The 19,928-nt window shown below is 39.4% G+C and overlaps 1 protein-coding gene across 2 annotated transcripts in view; it reads right to left on the reverse strand.

The window, feature by feature from the left end:
• The window catches only part of LOC100219113 (cytosolic phospholipase A2 epsilon), a 31,003-nt gene that overhangs the window by 6,324 nt on the left and 4,751 nt on the right, over positions 1-19,928 (reverse strand). For both annotated transcript variants that reach the window (XR_012056328.1, XM_072930016.1), the window contains exons 2-15: positions 19,074-19,193; positions 14,270-14,353; positions 12,286-12,358; positions 11,359-11,495; positions 10,449-10,580; positions 7,451-7,491; positions 6,975-7,017; positions 6,558-6,621; positions 5,125-5,291; positions 4,889-4,981; positions 4,492-4,529; positions 3,246-3,381; positions 1,705-1,841; positions 606-828 (exon numbers count right to left, since the gene is read on the reverse strand). Coding sequence is in view for 1 of the 2 variants with exons in the window: in XM_072930016.1 (XP_072786117.1) it covers positions 606-828; positions 1,705-1,841; positions 3,246-3,381; positions 4,492-4,529; positions 4,889-4,981; positions 5,125-5,291; positions 6,558-6,621; positions 6,975-7,017; positions 7,451-7,491; positions 10,449-10,580; positions 11,359-11,495; positions 12,286-12,358; positions 14,270-14,353; positions 19,074-19,109 (1,404 nt within the window). In the remaining variant the exon portion in view is untranslated. The remainder of the gene's footprint in view (positions 1-605; positions 829-1,704; positions 1,842-3,245; positions 3,382-4,491; positions 4,530-4,888; positions 4,982-5,124; positions 5,292-6,557; positions 6,622-6,974; positions 7,018-7,450; positions 7,492-10,448; positions 10,581-11,358; positions 11,496-12,285; positions 12,359-14,269; positions 14,354-19,073; positions 19,194-19,928) is intronic.

Consider the following 19,928-nt stretch of genomic DNA (forward strand, 5'->3'; position numbering starts at 1 on the left):
GTAAAAAGATTAACATGGTGCATGGACTTACTACAGTATCTAAGCATGAACTATCAATGAAGTATCTGCTAAACCTCAGCAGGTTTTTTCTGTGTATTTTGTTTGGCCAGACAAGTGTGTTCATGTGTTATCTGCCATGAGCTTCCACCAAGACATTGTGCTTATGGGAGTTTTGGCAAGGGGGACAGGGCAAAAATGCAGGAAACATGTCTGCACAGTTACTGGGATATGACTTGCTTTAAGGAAAGAAAGATATTGAGTCAACCTGGACCCATTTCCTTCAGTACAGATTATGGGTATACATTGCTATGCCTGAACTTAGTTCTGCCAGAGCCTTCTCTCCTCTGTGTGTTACTAGAATTACCACCTGACCCAAAACCCAAACTTAGAGATGGAAAATCAGTTTCTTTAACGTCTTGAATTTTTGCATGCTCAGACCGCTAGATGCTAATACTTTAGGGTTACTTGGTTACTTTTATTCTAAAAAGACAAATAATAAGTCCTTCAGGTGTTCTCAGAGCCTTTTCTATAACTGAATCCACAACCTTAGACATGGGAAGTTAGAAATCCTGTGAAATAAGAGGGAGAGAAAGAATATAAAATACCTGATGATGTAGCATACGATCAATAAAGAGTCCCCATAAATCTGTAAAGGACACCTTGTGCCCCTCTTGCTTTCTCTCACAAAGCTCATTTTCATAGTATTTCATATGATCCAAAGAGAAACAGTGCAGCTTGCTCTTGGTCACGTGTTTCCTGATATCACCAACTGGCCCTCTGAGATCCTTTTGTGACCAATTTGCATCTTCATATAACTTTGACATGGTCCTGGATAAAAGAAAGGTACTGTGACACATGACAATTTATTAGTCTATAACACACTTAAGTATTTTGTTTGAGGCTACCCAAGGTTCTTGCCCTCCAACTTTTACTTGGAAGAGCATGAGGCAGAATTTAAACTGTGTAATGATGGGTTTTTTTCCTGCACAAATACATTTAAAACCATCCTAGCTTGTTTGTATTTCAGAATCAAAAGAGTAATAAAGCAACAGTGATAACTTAACTCAAGCTTTTGCTAGAATTACCCTTTGATTGTCCAAGCCACCTCTTATATCTGAGGCCAGTTCCCTCAGGTGGGTCAGACCCTGTGTGAAAGGCATAAGGGGAGGCCTGAGCTGCCAGGACCCAGGGCTCAAGCAGATTCCAGTCATCTCCTCTCATCCCCCCCCACTTGGTCTCATTCTGTCTCACATACTTTTAGAGCAGCCTCCAGAGGCAAAATGTTTTAAATCCCTCAACCCCTCCTAGTTTGTGCAAGGCAGTCACCATTGAGCATACGAATAACACTCTCAGGGCTGTTCTTTAAAAGTCTGGTTTTTGGAGACATGTAAGAATTGAGCCAGACAAATATTACAAAAGGACTTTTGAAGTGTTGCATGCAACAAGATAACAAGTTACAGGCAAACCACCACGGCTTGTGCTCTTTTCTTTTGATTTCTGTAAACACTTTAGTGCAGTTACAGAAATACTGTCACTCTTATTTGTTTCTTGTAGGAGGACAGCACTGAGTGGTCCCATGAAAAAGGTCCAAAAGGAAGCCAGGTGCCCACATTGAGCTGAGTAAATTCGTCAGTAAGGCAAAATTGTTCACCAGGTTATCACTTTGCTAACACAAATGTCAAGTACAGGCCCAGCTCTCCTTACCATGTTGTGGCAGACAAACCACTGATGTATGACACACAGTCCAAAACACCCAGCTCCTGGAGAGCCAGGAGGCTGCCAAACATCGCTGTCATGGACCGCACTCCCCCTGCTGCAGTCACCACTGCCACCACTGGCACCTGCTCCACACACAGAGAGGGGCACAAAGTTACGCATCACCAGGAGAAATACAGGAATGATGGTCATGCAGAAAAAAGTAACAGCAGAACCTGGTTCAGGTAGGTTTGGATTAATTCACCCTCTTCAGGGCAGTGCCTAAGTGTGTGTTTGAGCTGTGTAAACTTTGGTGGAATTTAGTGTATGCTGAAAGCATTTTCCGGATCAGTGATGCTTTGGAAAGTCAGGAGCTGTAAACACAGTTCTTGTGTGGGGAAATATATTTTCAGATTTTCTCAATGTATTTAATTTTTCCTCAGCTCTTCCCCTCAAAACACCTTCTAAAGCTCTGAGTATAACTAAGGTCAGAAGAGCAGCACAAAACCTGCCTGCATAATTTTTTTTTCCTTTAAGTGTTTATACAACATTAGCTATTCTCCAGGCAGATAGTGCCCAGTTTTATAGATTTATTTTAAAACCCTTTTTCCAACCCAGATTACCTCTAACTTCCCTGATATCAGTGCTATATGTAATTTGGTTTTACTTTCTTCAGGAATGCATCGATCCTGTTATCCTTCCCGCCTTTTCTGTATAGTAAAAATTGATACAACAGATATTCAGTTTTAGGAACATATGTTGCCATTACCTTTAATCTTGTCTTCACTGTATTTCACCACCTACTTGGGGGTTTGGTTTTTTTTTTTTTTTATTATTATTAATTTGGCTCAAACCCCCTTTTATTCTCAGTTAATAATAACAAGTCATATTCTACCTGTTCCTTAAGTTCATGAGTATTTTGACTTGGTTGAAAAATGCTGTCCTGCACACATCCTAAAGGGTTGGAAATGCTGGGAGCTGAACAGAGCAGTGAAGGAAATACCCCACAGGCACATCGTCCCAGACTCTTGCCCCAAGCACCACAGCCCCATAACAGATCATTGTCTTCCTGTAAGAGAGCAGCTACCTCTGAGTTCAGGGATCCCTAGGAGAGGAGCAAGCAAGAGGTAACACCAAAAAACACACAAGACAGATGCTACGCTACCAGTGTGCTATGGGAGAGTTGCAGCCTTCCCTGTGAACCTTGTGGCAGCAGAGAAGGGGTGCCAAAGAGAAATGGTCTTAGTTTAAGCAATCGGATTTCACCAGGCTTGGTTATACACACCAGCATGTCAGCAAATACAGCCTTTGGGTGCCCCTGAGGGAGGACAGAGGTTGGCAGAGAATAAAGGAGCTATAAACCAGCCTCCTGACAGTTCCTCTTTCATCCTCTGTGTCAAAAACTTGGATATGGTCTTAGGTGCAAGTGACAATCTGACCTTTACTATTTATATAGTGGAAGAGCTGTTTGGGTCATGCAAGTACATCACATCCACTTCTCTCAAAGTGGGTTATACTGCTTCAAGTTCCCAAGATGCTGTCCCACATACCTCATCCTCCTGCAGGTCTTCATCTAGATGAAGAACATTTTTCAGAGCAGCAGCAACCACCTTCTTCCTTTTCCGGATGAAATCCTGCTCCTCCGCGCACAGACCAAACCCCAGCCGCAAATCCAAATCCTTGCAACTAGAACGTAAAAACAGCACAAGCACCCGTAGCCATTTCAGTTGGAGACATTCAGCAAAGCTAACAACAATAACCAGTTCAAAGAAATTATACTTCCATGTACATGGAAGTCCCCCTGTGTAAATGAAAGCAGTTATATACATATCCTATGCCTTATATTTGTGCCCTCCTGTGGAGATTTTAGATCAGAATTATGTCCTGAACAATTTCACACAATCACAAGGAAGTTTAATGAATAAAATTAAATTGTTTCACATTGAACTCTGGTACTTGGACACCTCTTCACATTCTCCTGCTATGCATGTGCTTGGTGTCCCAAGGATAAAGGGGGCCTAAGTAGTTATTTAAACTTAACACGCTTCAGTTAAAATAACCCTAATACTGAGTTAGGCTTATCTCTACAAAGAATCTGTGCTCTATTTGAATCAGAAGATTGCTCTTAAATTTATCCCTTCTGCACATTATAATATAACATGTACATGATTCATTCTATAACCTATATTTTCACAGGGTTCCAGTTTCAGAGGTTTTTTCAGGGGAAAAAAATCACAAAAACTTTTCTGTATCTTCTCTGAATATTATTCAATAAAACCCTCTGATTTATGATTCACCTGCAACTAAGGCTTGCAATGGAACTAACTTATCAACAGGGGGTAATGTTACCCTTCAGAAAAATCTCAGCAAGCCAGTCAATAAATAAATTACTGTCCATGTGTTTAATTGAAAAAATACCTATAGAGGTCTTGTAAATGCATAAAGGTGTTAGACACATTAGAACTATGGTACACATAAATATGCACATATTATAGATAAAGGTTACAAGGCAGAAGGATGTTTAGGTATCAAAATTACAAAGCATCAACATTAGGAAAAATATTGTGATGGTTTATACCCCACATAGGATAGCTACCACCTATCCTATTCTAAATTCTTACCAACCAATTTAAAAGCTTTAAAGCATTTTATTAACCATTCTCCATATTTTAGTCAGCTTTATTTCCTGTTTTGAAATTAGCTACTTTAAGATGTAGCTTCCTTTCATCTAACAATGAAATTATGAAAGGAGAGGAGATGGCCTAAGCAATCATTCAAAAGCAATAGAAGATTTACCTATTTTCCTCATTCACAGACACCTCATAAGATTCCCCCTGAAAATTAATAATGAAATCAATCAATAAATTTTAAATATAATTGAAATTTTGTAAAAACAGGCTTTACAGTATTAGCAATTTTTCAGATATATAGTCTAATGATAAATTTTTGGTCTCCTCTCAGGTATTCAACACACAATACTCATCCTGCTTTTAAACGACTGTTAAAGCAGCCAGAAATTCTAAATATTCTATTTCCCCCCCCAAATCATACTTATATTTCTAAGTGTATGCAGAGCTAAGCATACAAATAACTCACTGATGCATTTTTAGTAACAAAATTATTACATGACCAGATATCACATATATACCGTTTACCTTGTTGAAAGAATTCCAAATATCCAAAGGATACTCACTCTCATCACTGTCACTTTCCTTCCCAAGTCCAGAGAATGGAGAGGCACACTCAAGGGACTACTTACATCCATTTCCCTCCTACCTGAGCCGGACTGATTTAAAGAGGGGGAAAAAATATTATAAGGAGAATATTACTTATAGAGCCTAAACACAGAAATACCAGATAAGGATTTACTCATTATTCTTCTCCCAGAATTTAGGTTAGGTGTTATCACCATCCATAAGAAAAACCTACACAACAGAGAAAACGCTCCTTTGGCAGAGTCATGAGCAGCCTGGGTTGACTGTGCTTGATATAGTGGAACCTGGTGGTTTCACTTCTTCCTGGTCTGGAGTGAGGATCTATGGAAATATCCTGTGTTTCTTCATAGGATCCTTTCACTGTAAAGGTGAAATCTCTCCCTAAGAACAAGAAGCAAACCGCAGGGAGATGTTAACGGTGCCTAGTCCTGAAATTAGCCAATAAAAGTGCCCCAAGTGACATTTCAGTCTTAGTGCTGCAGGCTTAACTGAAGTTAATTTGGACCACAGTGTTTTCCTTCCCCTGTGCCCCGTGTGCAGCACCTGGCACTTGGAGATCCCCTGGATGGCAGGGGCTCGGAACTGGCCAGCTCTCAAGTTTGCAATGGTCAGAGAGCTGATCTCAAAAGCTGATGGCAGAGTCAGGGCTGACACCCCTGGCTCCTCGCGGCCCAGCCCTTCATCCCCTGAGAAAAGCAAAGGCACCTGTTCTGAGAATTTCACCAACCTTCAGGGGAATTTTTAGCAGGCACCTTTGTACATAATTCTTTGTGTGAAAGTGTGTGTGCATTGATTTGAATGCCCCATAGCAGGTGTAGTATGAATGTTATCATCCTACATTCATCATTATTTATTGTTCTGCTTATTGTAAATACCATTGAATTGCTTTTTAAATGCTAAATTATGGGATGATTAAGTGCTGCTGAATCCTTTAGACAAACAATCAAGTCTAAGGCTAAGTTTGGCAAGAGGGCCCACTCTGAAACTCACAACTCAGTGTGAGGGTCTTCACTCCTGGCACTCTTTCCTTTTCCCTCTTTATCCTTTTACATCCCCTGTCACTGCATAAATAATTCTAGATTTATTCTAATCTGATTTTTCTTTGTATGTTTCATGCATGTAGTAATAGAGTGAACCTTGCCATCGAACTTTATCACACTTTTATAAATTTATAGTAAACTACACTTGCTAATACCTTTGCCAGTGATTAAGTGACCTAAACCATTTGTGACAGCCTGCCAAGTGACAGAGAGTGTGTGCTACACTTGTGGATGCCTCTAGCAGCATTCACATCTCCTGAGCTTTCACTGAAGTCTTTCTCCTCCTGAGAGCTGTGTCTGCCTCCTTTTACTTTCTGTTTTCACCAGAAAACAGAGATAAAGGTATTTCAGTTCCATCACACTGCAGTTGTGTTCTATTATACAGCAACAGCTGTTTCCAAATCTCCCAGCCAGCTCCACAGTTTCTCTTAAGCTATACAGTCATGTCTTCTGAGGAGTCTCACTATTAGCAAGTGGGTAATTCAGGAAATATACAAGCAGCCCTGATGCAAACTGAGACAAAAACAAACCAAATATTTATCTAGATTCAGCTGTGTTTCCCATTGCTCAAAAAGCAGCGACAAGCAATTTAAATCAGCAACCTCACTTTTGTAAGAATTCTTCATTTTTGTTTCATTCACGTGTACTTCTAAACAGGAAACTTCACGAGACTGGAAGAGAGAAGCAATAAAACCACTGGTCACAGAAACAGTTCAGAATTCACACTGAGGTTCTAGGAGTCCTGTAGAGACACAGTGCTTGGCCATGATGGTCTATGGATGTGAAGAATTTGTAGAAACTGAGTATCTTGTATAAATCTTGCAAGCAGTACTGTGGTTAAGGAAGCCAAAATAACTGGGGATCCGTCATTACATTTAAATACCATTCAGTCCCCAACAGTTAGCACAAATTATATTTGTGTTAATAAACACAAGAAGAAATTTTTCTTCCTATCTTCCAACCACATCCTTCAGTTCCGCCCCACCATAAGATTAGCATACCAAAAAAAAAAAAAAAAATTTACCACTAGTACACCATTAGTAATGATCTTCTCAGATACACCTGGTCTGAAAAGAAAAAACAAAAAGGTTTATTTAAAAGTGTGTATTTAAGCAATAAACTTTCAAAAGCACATAGTTCTCTGAGCTCAGTTTTTCTAGCTGACATCAGCACTTGTAGTACCATCAACAATCCCATCCTTCCCCTCTCTCTTGCAGCCTCTGCCAGATCACATCCCATACCTTCCTAAGGATGCTCCTTCCTTCTTACCTCTGCTGATGAGTATCATCTCTCCTAAGGGTGAATCACAAAATAAACATCCATTCTCAGCTATAAATAGTAAGACTCACTCAAATTTGGGACAGAAAATAACAACAGGGAAGATGCCGAGATGGTGTCTGAACAGAGGTACACAGAGCCACTTCCCCAGTGCTGCATTACTACTCTCTCTAAAATGCAGTTTTCTGATGACAAATTCTACAGCATTTAGGTTTTACTTACATGTTATCCAGTAGAAATTCCACTTCTAGTTCTTCCTGATTCTGAAAATAGGACTTTTTTTAATTTATGAATGAATAAATATTTTCCATATCAATGGAAACAACTCTGACAATTTATTTATAACCCTCTATTCCCACACCCTCTACATCATAATATGAATGGATTTCTGTGGCCACACTTTGACTCCGCCTCTCTACTGCTCTATTGTTCACAAACCAGCTGTACCATCAAGAGAAAGAAAAGATTAGGTATCATTGAATAGGGAGCAAGGGTCCTATTATTAATACATTAGTAGGATAAGACATGGGTCTGTCAATACTGAGGAAGGGAAGAATAGCAGGTGAATGATGTAGGAAAACATAATTAAGAATGAATGGACTTAGTACAGTGAATAGATAGGAAGTATACCTTGGTTAAACAAAAGAATTTGCAGAGTAAAGTCATTAAACATTAAAAAAGGGTGGGAGAAGGGACCAACTTAGAAAATAAAAACTGTCAGGGTGAAGGGAAGAAGAGAGAAGACTAAAGCTGTGAAGGGGAATCAGGGAAAGAGCTGAGGAGAGACAAATAAAGAGGCAAAGAGACAGGAAAAGTGTAAGAATTAAGCAGCAACAGAGTAGCTCACCAACAGTATAAAGGAGACTGAATAACTGTATTACTTCAGCCACTTGCTATGGGATACAGCCAATCCAGGAAATACCACACTAAAAAAGAGTATATCAGAGAGATCTTCTGGATCATCCACAGGGAGGAAAATACTAGCTAACAGTGATATAAACTATGACACTTGTCTCTTCCTAACGAGTGACAGTAGCAGTTTTTAATTCATATTCAGAATAGCTAACATTTACTGACAAATATCCCTCCTGTCCAGCTGCACATCATACTTTAACATTGTGAATTGACTGTGAAAAGCATGTCAAATCTGACAATGCAGCTGCCATAGGAGAAACATCTTTACAGTGAAAGTGAAGAGCAATTTTGTATTTACTAATTCACATCAGTAAATGAGACGTCTCTGATGGCTTCTCTGATAGCTGCATCTGTGGCATATAATACAGAAGCAGGTAGCTGTGCTTCCTAATTTCTCCCGAAGTCTCTATTTCATGAGAATTACAGTGGTTGCAACGTTGTAATACAAGGCTGGGGCACAGATTTTAGAAAGCAATCACCTTACACAGATGCAAGACAGAATATCAAATATTTAATTGTGCCCAGACTATACTATCCAAACTAACTGGTGGTCTGTTACAACTTTGTCCAAAGAACATCAGAAACAAGGATCAGAAGAACCTGGCTCATAGCATCTGCCTGATTGAGCTTGCCTTATGTTTCCATCCTTCTTATGCTGTTTTACACTCACAAAAGTTATGTTTCTATGAAGTCCCACTCACATATTTGTGTGTGAAAAATCCAGAGCATAGGAATGGAAGTACTTGTTAGGCCACAGAGAGCAAGAGGCACAGCAAAGCAGCCCTGCTGCTCTGACATTACGCATCTGACCACCTCAGCCCTTCTTCTGAGATACCTTGGTAGATGAAAGAATTCATTATGGGCAGAGGTGGCACTAAAGCCTGTTATTAAGATTGCCCAGCCTGTTGCATTCCTAAGTCACTTTCAAAAAAATAAAATAACCCAAAGTCTTCTAAAAATCCAAATACAGACCATAATCTGTGATGCCTCATGGGTGCCTGATTCACCACAAACTGAAGAAGGGCAGCTTGACCAGGATGTTCCTGAGACAGCTCACTTGGTCTGACCCCCACCACTTCCACCTTGCTAATGGGCTAAGACAGCTCTGCACATGCCTCAGAGCAAATTCAGGGCTTGAATCACACCTGGCATTATCTCAGTCACATGAGGCTTTTCTGAGGAAGGCTGTAGCCATCTGGAGCAGGTTTAGCCAGCAGTCCTCAGTAAGGATTGGTCTTCTTAAAGAGTAGTTAATAAACACTCTCCAAAGCAATAGTAATATAAAAAACAAGCAAGAGTGTTTTCCAAAGAGCCTGATTGACACAGTGGTTTAGAAATAAATGGAACACACCAATTCCTGGGAACCAAAAACTGAAGCCCTTGGCAGAAGTATGAAAAAGTCCTGAAGTTGTTACTACATTCTCCAAACAGAGAAGGTGTTACATTGTGGAGGTCATCTGAGTATATATATATATATATATATATATATATATATCTTGTAAAATGAGTGTGATCTCCCCACCTCTCCTCTCAGCAACTTCATCCACTCAGTGTTTCATAAGATACTCTTTATCTCCCCTTTAATACAACCAAACACAATATTTTTTTGAGATTCATGCAGCAAATACAACTCTTAAGTCATACACTCACTTAGAAGAAAAAATAAAATGCTGATGATATTCTCATTCATCAAGAGATGAATTCTTCTGTGCTGGCTCAGCCCCTCTAAAATAAATTTGTAGCAAAGGAGCATAAGCAGACTTGCTGAGACTTTTTTTCTTAAAGTTGTTTTGTAGAGGAGGAAAAAAAACCCCAAAGATATTATCACAAGAATGAAATGCTTCATTTAGCAAGTACATTATATGAAAGAACTGGCCAAAATCCCTGATGAAGCTGAGAGGATATAGCCCTAGTGAGCTACTGGCCGAAGGGTAAGGGCAACTGCCTGGAAAAGGGGACAGGTTTGTTCCCCCCCCTGCTCTATCAATCTCCCACAACAGAAATGAGACCTAACTATCAGCTTCTTCATTTTTTGACTCTGTTTCTCACTGACTTTTCAAAATATAATTTTGACATTAAAAAAATAAATAAATAAAAAATAGGAATACAACAAGTCATTTTCATCTTATCCCAGTCACAACAGGGAGTGTTTGTGACCCCTCTCCTAAAACCCCAACATTCAACTCTTTTTAGTAACATTCTTTTTAACAAAGTCTTCATGTGTGAGAACCAATTTAATGTTCAATAGAGGTAGCAACTTACGACAACATTCTAATTAAGAGTATTATTTTCTCTAGCCACTCACCTCTGGATTCAACTCAAAATTCAGGCGAACTTTTTCTCCAGGTGGGATTTTAGCCACATCAAAGCGAACAGTCATGAGATGGTCATCTGGTGTAAAAGTGTCCTTATCACAGACTGTCAGCTCCAAGATGTTCTGAGGAAAGAGGCAGAGAAGGATGTAAATGACATATTCTGGGACTACTGAGCCCAAAAGGAAGGTCCAGCAGGAGCCAGCATTCAGCCCTCACACCCATGTGGACAGACTCCTGTGACAGCACAGAGCTCAGCCCACAGCCCATGTGGCTCAGACAGCAGAGTCAGGGACTAATCCTAGAGGGGGTAAATCATCCGATTTGGCAATCAAAAAGAGCTCCAAAAGAAGAGGAAACATAAGCAACATATATGATGGTAACATGCACCAGACAGAACAGAGGTTACACACACTATTCCTCAGATCTTTCATGGATTCAAAATCACTGCCTTGAGAAATCTTGACATTCTGTTAGAAAGTAATAGTAAAGGGGAAATTTTTAGGCCTTTGAAATAAAAGTTAAAGCATAGTACCAAACTCTCAACAGGATTTGATCCCCTGGCAGTTCCTCAGGGCTTAGGTTACCATGAGAAGATGCAGCACTAGTAAACTATGAGAAACTGATCCAGTTTGGACTTTGTATCACTTTCACTCTGACTGCTCACCTATTTCTGCTAACGCTATAAACACTTTAACAGCTTTTTACAATGGTTCTGGGACACAAAGAAGCATCTAACATTATTCCTGATATTCCACAACCTTCTGAGCTTAAACTACTTCTTTCAGTCAGGTTAACTGAGTTCAAGACCCATTTGAGCCTCATGACTTTCAAAAGGAGTCTGCCCACAGCAGCTGAAGATGCCCCCTTTGGAAAGCACCTGCTCATTGTCACAGATCCCACCTTTACTTCACTCTGTATCAAGAAGTGGAAAGTTTCATTCCAGACAGGCCTTCTGCAGTTGTGTACAGTTCTTGTCTTGGCTTCCTGACGTGAAGCTGTTGGCAGCCACAGCTTGACGTAGCAATCAGTTTGGCTCCCTGTGTTAACAAGTTGCACAATTAGTACAACAGTACTTCATTATTATTTGATTTGCTCAGTCAGGGAAAGAAAATATTAACCTCTGAGGAGTCCTAGATATTTCATTAAACTCCAAGGAAAATATTCTGGGCTTAGAGTTTAACTTTTCTATTTAGATTTATGAGTTTCAAAAAAGTCACTTTTAAACCACTAATTCTATTAGATAACAAGAGCAAAAGTATTTTATTTCAACAGTGCTGAACTAAGTACTCTGGGCCTTCTGATTTTATAACTCCTATTTTCAAATATTTGCCCTTTTCCAAAAAACCTCATATACATTTATTGAAATGGCACTTCTTAAAATTAAATGGAAATTTTAGTTTGGGGGATTTTCATCTATTTGTAATGGACAAGTCATCCACACCAACAGAACAGTGAAGACACAAACACAGCAACATCCAAGCAACTACTGATTTTTCCTGTATCTTTCACAAAGGTGTTCCTTTCAAAAGGGAATTGGGCAACCTGGAAAAATGGACACTGAAGAGTTAGGAGAAAGGGAAATATCACAGAGCAGCTGATAAAGGGAAGGACAACTTCTTCAACACAATTTCTAGTCTATTTCCTTTCTGGTTTTAAGTGTTTCCTAAATTATTTTGAATTTAAATGAAAATTAAAATAAATACAACTTCTTCACCCAACCCCCCTTGAAATATTACTGTAATCTAAGCAACAGGTGTACAAGAGCATAAAAATCAGGTGACAGTAGTTTTCTTGAGAAGCTATAAATGTGCTATCAGTGATACTTACACAGATCTGCTTTGCGGAGATTTCTCATGCCTATAATTTTTACAGAAAGCCAGCACAACTGAGGCACTTCTGGCTGCATAACAATGAGAAAGATACCTTAATTATTAGCAGTTAACTCAGATATAAATAATAACTCATCCTTTAACACCACAAAGGCCATTCTGTCATTATAATGCAGTGAATTTAATTTTAACTATTTCAGATATTTTCTGATAATAAATACTTTCTTGTGATTTGACATTGAGTACAGATAGCCTGTCATTCATAGCTAGGGTCTACATTAACCAAAATGAAACCTCATTAATGCAACAAAGAGAACTGGGTTTTTAAAGCAACAAGCAGGAGGGGGTTTATAAAGAATCAGAACTGAACACAGCAGGAATCACTAAAGCTCTAAACAATGTAAGAAAATGGAAAGCTGAGAAGACAAAGTAAAATTGGCAGTGTGTTAGATTATATAATAAAACACAAATAAACAACAAAAAGCTATAATTGTATGCAAATGCACATACACAAAAAAAAAAAAAAAAACCAGGAAAGAAAAGAGAACGGCACAAAAGCACAAACAGGCAATTTAGAATGTCTTGGCTTAATAACAACAAACCTAGACTGACCTGATTGATCTACCAAGGAGAAGCCCTGAGGCATAGCAATATTGACAACCTATAGTGTAGTGTTCTACAGGAGATTATCTTGAAGGCTCCACAAGTTTCTCCATTTTTTCTGTTCTTCCTCCACTCCCTATCACAGCTAAACACAACCCTACACTTGGTCACTGGAAAAACAAGACAGTGTTGAAGAATGTCAAGAGTAAAATACCACATGCAGAGGCCAGCTCCATTTATTAAATTAAATGCAGCACTAAAATCTCCAAAGAATCATGATTTCTGAGAAACTGCCTGCTTAGCACCTCCTTGTGTACATCTTCTTTTGATACACCCTGGCCTGACAGAAGCAGACTAAACATCTAGAAATCAATAAGCCACCAAGCCAAATGTTATTTACAGCCTACTGAAAAAATTCTCAACTCAACACTTTTTTCTCAGCAAGTGTCATTTGAACAAAACCAGAAGGTCTGAAAGAAACCCATCAACCTCAGCATAACTTTTGGCAGCAGTGTTTCTGGAGATGAAGGATGAAAGAAGTACATGATCCAAATTGCTGAAAGCTCAACATATCATTCCAAATACAGAGGATTACTTTTTCATCCTCAGCTTTAGTACCGTCCATATCCATGAGTTTGAAGAAAACTTATTCATGAGATGGTTTAAGCACTAAGAAACTACACTGACACAAACCAAATTATAATTCCACAGTGCTAGCAGTTAGTGAATGCACTACTCTCCCAGATTTAAGAAATAGTTAGCTTCATACTTTTGTACTGAATACAGCTATGGAACAGATTGAGAAAACTCGGGGGTAGAAAAACATATCCTACTATTTTCATTTTTCAAGTTATTTAATATATTTTCAACTAACCATTAGTCAAAAAACAGAATAATTTGTAACATATCTAGAACGTACTTTCCAAAACCAATTCATCTTCATAAAAATCAGTGTTCAGAAAAGTGTCAGACATGGGAGCGAGCCATTTTATTTGCTGATCTACCTCCATAAAGTAAAGGAAAAACAATTTAAGGACTAAGCCTTGGGTGTTATGAGGTATGACTACTGTCATATAATCATACCACAGTAAACCAAGACAAAAATCCAGCTCTCCCAGTTCCTTGCCTAGCATTTAAACCACAAGTTCATCATCTTCCCAACCCCTAAGTTACAGTGAATACTTTGCACTCTAGACAGCACACTCACAGAAGAAGCAAATATTCCCTTAACTATCTGTTAATAAATGTCACCTCTCACAAAAACAGTTAAGCTTGGGGAGAGACTGGAAAGGCTGACAGAAGAACTGCAGGTATCACGGCCATCCTTTATGCCCTGCAGCTCTCTCCTTGCAATCCAGAAGCTGCCTTCCATACAGTACCTCATTTTCAGCACTGCATGGTCTGCCATGACTCCTCCTCGTGATTCCAATCTTCCTGTGCGGATTTGCACGGATGAACCGACCCTGGAGACAAAGAGCCAAAAGAGGGGCCAGTGATGAAACCCAGCAGTCAGTTATTTTCAGTTTCTACTCAGATTCACTGTGGAAGGAGACCCTAGCATTTCTCCCAGTTCTCCTCTTCATGATGGGATATATCCATCTCACCAGGACCATCTCCCTGCTGCTTTTACTAATATATCTGCCTACTGTAGACACATTTGACAGTGAAGGATCAAAATTCCCCAAGCATTTGCTTTTGATGAATCTCAACCAAGACAGCCAAACAGATTCTTCTGCCCCACCACTGATTTTCTCTTACCAAAGGTGAACAGGCTGATGATCCCATCAGTATCTTTGTTTCATAAAAGGCACTACTATAAGGCTCCAGTCTGTGTGTCTCCCAGCTGGTGTATGCTCCTGGACCACAGCTGTGGCCAGGAAGAAGGGAAGAAAGGTTGTATAGATTGACTCACGGCTCCACCTCCCACTGATTTCAAAAGCACAAATGATGCATTTGTTCTGTCCACATGAAGACTTGCCTTTTCTTTTTTTTTTTTTCTTTCTTTTTTTTTTTAACACCACAGTGATTTCAGGAAAAAAGGAGATAGGTCAAGCATTTTATCACAGGGTAATGCCAGAGTCATTATCCACCACCATAAGGTCTGAATAACTGCACACAGAGGGATCTCCTAGGGCAGTTCCAGCCCCCACCACCTTATCCAGTCAGATGCACAACAGCAAGGATTTTCACCAAGTTCACTACAAATTACACTCATGAAGTGGAGGCTGGATCTCACAGGCGCTGGCAAATAATTAAAGAAAACACCTTGTAACTTTTTTTCTCTCTTATTTGGTTTCACAGAGGATGTTAAGGAGTCAGCAGAGCCAGCAGGAGCTTTTTATATTGAAACATTTTTTAGCTGAAGTGCTGCTTTCAATTAAATGATGTTAGAATCTCATAAGCCTTAACAAAAATAACTACACAACACTTTTTCAAAAGTCTTTAAAAATCCCTGTTAAAATTGTCATATCTGATCTTTTTAATTTTATAGTAATTTCCTACTATTTTTCTGTAACAGTACTCAAAATGTAAAACCTAAAGGACCTAGTATTATTATGGAAATACAAAAATAGCACAGAAGCCAGCTATTGCATTAAACACCACTAAAAATAGGCGTTATTCAATAGTAAGAAATTGCAGTTGAAACAAGTTTTTTCAAAACCCTTTATTTTTTAGAATTCTCAAAATTCTAAGTCAGAATGAAAGCCCTTTTTAAAAGTCGCAGGGATTCTTAGGAAAAAATAAAAATCTGATTTTTCAGCCATTTCTAATGAAAGTATTTGAGTATTTAAACTGTCTTATAAAGAGACGTATCTTAGATAAAGTTTCAAATTATTATTGTAGTTAGTCTTGCCTTTCAATAGATTCAAGCATTCAATGCAAGAATGTTTTTGCTTTAGGCTGTACTGACCATTATGCAAAAAAAAGCCAGATGACTTCCCACCTAAAGTTTTTTGCTGGGGTGTTTTCTTTTATTGTGGAACAGGCATTACAATAGAGAATTATTTCACTTTTTTTTTAATATAATAACACTTTTGCAGTAGCACTCTAAATTGAAGCAAGAGATTTAGCTCACAGGGTCACAAGAGGCTGAACCCAACAGCCATTCCATGACTGAACTGAGGCTCTGAAGTAATTTTGCATCTCAGTTTGATGACTGTGGATTCTCCTCGCTCTTTGAGGACAAAAGTTAGCCATCCACTTATATAACATTCCATTGCACCCCACTTAACTTCCACGCTTTCCAAAAGGTCCACATTTGGGCCTTTTGTGGATTTTGTAAATCAAATTAAGCAATATTAATTGCTGAAGCTGCTATGTCATTACACTGCCCTGGCTTACTCTGTACATAATAAGAGAAAATAACCCAACTAAACAACTGTCTCACCCAGAAGCAAATCTAGCCAGTAATAATAGAAAATTACTTGATAACTTGACACTGTGCATCACAAACCACGGTGCAGGTGAGTCACAGTCAGGAAGCCACAGGCCAGAAGACAAGGTGGTATTTCACCAAGACCATCACAACTACAGCAGCCCACAGCTGTGGTGATGTGAGGTCTGGAGTCACACGGGCCCTTGGGCTGGGCCACATTACTTGTAACAGGGTGCAGAGGAGCAGACAGCTTGCAGCAGAACCAGCACAAGCTTTGCAGCCTCTTGAGAGGCAGCTGCAATAGCTGGAGGTGCCCATTTGACACCAAGATCCCAGACCAGTTTTGACACAGGCTCAGAATCATTTTTTGCTCACAGAAAATAGAGACCGATAATAATTTTTCCAAATGCTCACAGGTTTTCTACAGATATTTGACTTCAAATATCTAATATTTAATACAAAGGAAAGGGGAAATAGCCTTCAGAATCTGGCTCACAAGCCTCCCAAGATCAGTAACTTGTGTGAGAAAGGTGCCATGGTAAAGAGACAGAGATCTCTTGATCTGAGCTCTGATACACCAATGCAGACACAGGGTCCAGCCTCATTTCTAAAAGTACTTGTGCTTTGTTTTTCATAACCTGCTAAATCAAAGCTGTTGGGCACCATCTCTAGATATCAGACTTCATTTACATGACCCAAATAAGCCATCCCAAAACTTAATAATAACCCTTTTTGACCTAGATTCTGACAAAATCAGAAGTGACAACAAATAAAATCATTAAGAAATTAAATCTTCATAAAGCATTTGGGTAAAATTAAGAACAGTGGCATTAAATTTTATTTCCTGCTTTGATAATACAGAAAATTCCACAGGAATCATCTTTCTTGTAAGACAATAACAAACTGACTTTCTATTGTCTGCTGCACAGGAGTTGCACAATTACATATCCTGTTAAAGTTTTGTTCTAACACATTATTCAATATGACTATAAAAACTATTCACATTCACATTGCAAATTTAGGCTTTATTTACAAGCAATTGCATCAATTTTCTCAGGTTATTCCACAAGCATATCAACACAATCTGAGGTCAGTTGACACAAGTGACAGCAGCAGCAAACGAAGCTGCTTTGTGTTACTGCTCAAGAGACAACTCCCAGGCACTTAATTACTCAAAGGCACCTTCCCCTCAAATGATGCTACTGGAGTGAGCCCAACCACCACCGAAGGAATATCTAGTGACAGCATCCAGAATACACTTTCATCTTCAGCTCAGACCAGAAGATATCACCTCTTTATCACTGACTCATAGGAGACAAAGTGGTCCCATATTAGAGGCTCTAAAGTTGGATCTACACCACCAGTCAAGCATGTGATTGTGTGCATGGGTTAACAGCCTCCAGACAATGCAATTTATCATGCTACTAAAGCAAAAGAAGAAAAGACCTCAAGACATTTCCTGTGCTTTTTCTTTAGTGGCACCCACTGTTACTACTCTTTTTTAAATTACAGCTGTGGGCTTTTCCTGCAAAGATATGGGAACATGGAGGTGAGTATTGAGTGTAAGTTTGTAATCACAGCTGAGTCACCATCCCTAGTTAATGTAAAGAAACAGGCTAAAAGATTCTCTAGTAGCACCCAAGGGGTGAACTGCTGATTTGGAAGGGGCCAGCTCTCTCCAGTGACTATGGTTATCATCCTACACTGCTCTGGCATATTTGAGATATTTACCTACAGTTAGAAGCATTATTTCTTCACCTAGTTTTTTTTGAAAGCATTTGTACACAGTGCAGCAAGGGAAAGAAGCTAGTATGTCTATGGAGTGGGTAAAAATGCCCATTAAGAATATTCTAACTATTCACACACTTCATCTGGACTCATACATGCATGATTGGCAGTGTGCTCTGGTGGCCAAAGAATTCCAAAGGCTTCTTGTCTTGCATCAGAAGCAGTGTGGCCAGCAGGACCAGGGCAGTTATTGTCTCCTTGCACTGGGTTCTGGTGCTGCCAAACCTTGAGGTTTGGGCCCCTCACTACAAAAAGGACATTAGGTTTCTGGAGCAGGTCCAGAGAAAGGCAACAGAGGTAGTGAAGGGGTAGTGAAGGGTCCGGAGCATAAGTCAGATGAAGAGCAGCTGAAGTTGTTTAGCCTGGAGAAAAGGAGGCTCAGGGAGGACCTTGTCACCCTCTGCAACTGCCTAAGAGGAGGTTGGGAGGTTGTAGCAACGTGGGCATTGGAGTCTTCACCCAAGTAACACTCAACAGAACAAGAGGAAATGGCTTCAAGTTGCTCCAGGGCAGGTTTAGATTAGATGTTAGGAAAAATCTTCACTGAAAGGGTTGTCAAGCACTGGCACAGGCTGCCAGGGAAGTGATTGAGTCACCATCCCTGGAGGCATTTAAGACATGTAGACATGACCCTTAGGGAACATGTTTAGTGCTAGCTTTGGACATATTATGCTAACTTTTGGACTACATGATCTTAAATATTTTTTTCCAGCCTAAATTGTTCCATGATTCTATATGGTCTTCAGACAGCTTGCAAGCCAGACGGAATCTCATAGCAGCACTCACGTAGGCCTGATGCTTCAGCTTCAATATGGCTGGTCACAGTCTCAAGCAAGGGAATTAGGACTTGGAACATTTCAGTCTTCTGTTTTACGTCAGAATCAAGAAAATCAAAATCTTTCACTCAGGAAGATTCACGTTTTACAGTATTGATTTCAGTGTTTGGTATATTTCTTCCATTCAAAAGCCATGCAAAAATCCTGGAGTACCTGGCCTGTTAGTCTGGGTATTGTACTTACAAGAAGTAGCTCGTCAAAACAATCCTTTAAGTGCATCTTATTAATTTCCTTAGACAAAGAGCAGCTGTCAGCGAGAAGGACCACTCCTTCTGCCCACACCTTCAGAACTGTGCTCTGCTCCTACAAAAGGGAGAAGAAAACATTCCTGTGAGCAAACTTTCAGATGTCAAAGTAGTTGCATAACTGGCGACAGGCTTGACAGCTTGTGACTGTTACAGCCAGTGCTTTATAAAATTAATGCTTAGTGGAAATATATTTTAAAAGCAATAACCTCACAAGTTTTGCTCAAGGAGTCATCAAAAGAACAAGAATCTCATGCTAATCTCCTTCAGGAATAGTGGGTGGTAGTTGATGAAATATATAGCACCAGTAAGACAGAACTGTCTTCCAGTGTCATCACTTGGTCAGGGAGCAAGTCCAGTTGCCAGCCAGGAAAGCAGACACTCACTAGCAGAGTATTCAGAAGGGTGGTTTGTTCTTAACTTCTTTGTGCAAGGAAATTCAGAGATCTCAGCCCTCCAGATACAGGGAGCCATGAACATCTGCCTCCATTACCATCCCTTTAACTCACCCTAGAATAACTCTAGAGTAAAAAAGAGACTTCAACCAATTTAAATTCTACCCCAGTGGAATAGGTGCCACAAAAGTGGGACTTAAAGAAAAAAATCAGATATTCAGATAAACTTAAGTTTATCTGTCCTAAAGTTCTAAAATTCCACCTTACAAAAAAAACAAAAGCCACAAAGAATTTCCAAAATGCCAGAGTTTTTCCCATGATTCCACTAAACAATAAGTGTTTAAAATATTCGTAAGTTCCTATGGGCTCATCACGGATAATGACATTTTACCTTTTTG

The sequence above is a fragment of the Taeniopygia guttata genome, chromosome 5 (genome assembly GCF_048771995.1).
Source record: "Taeniopygia guttata chromosome 5, bTaeGut7.mat, whole genome shotgun sequence".
Lineage (NCBI taxonomy): Eukaryota > Metazoa > Chordata > Aves > Passeriformes > Estrildidae > Taeniopygia > Taeniopygia guttata.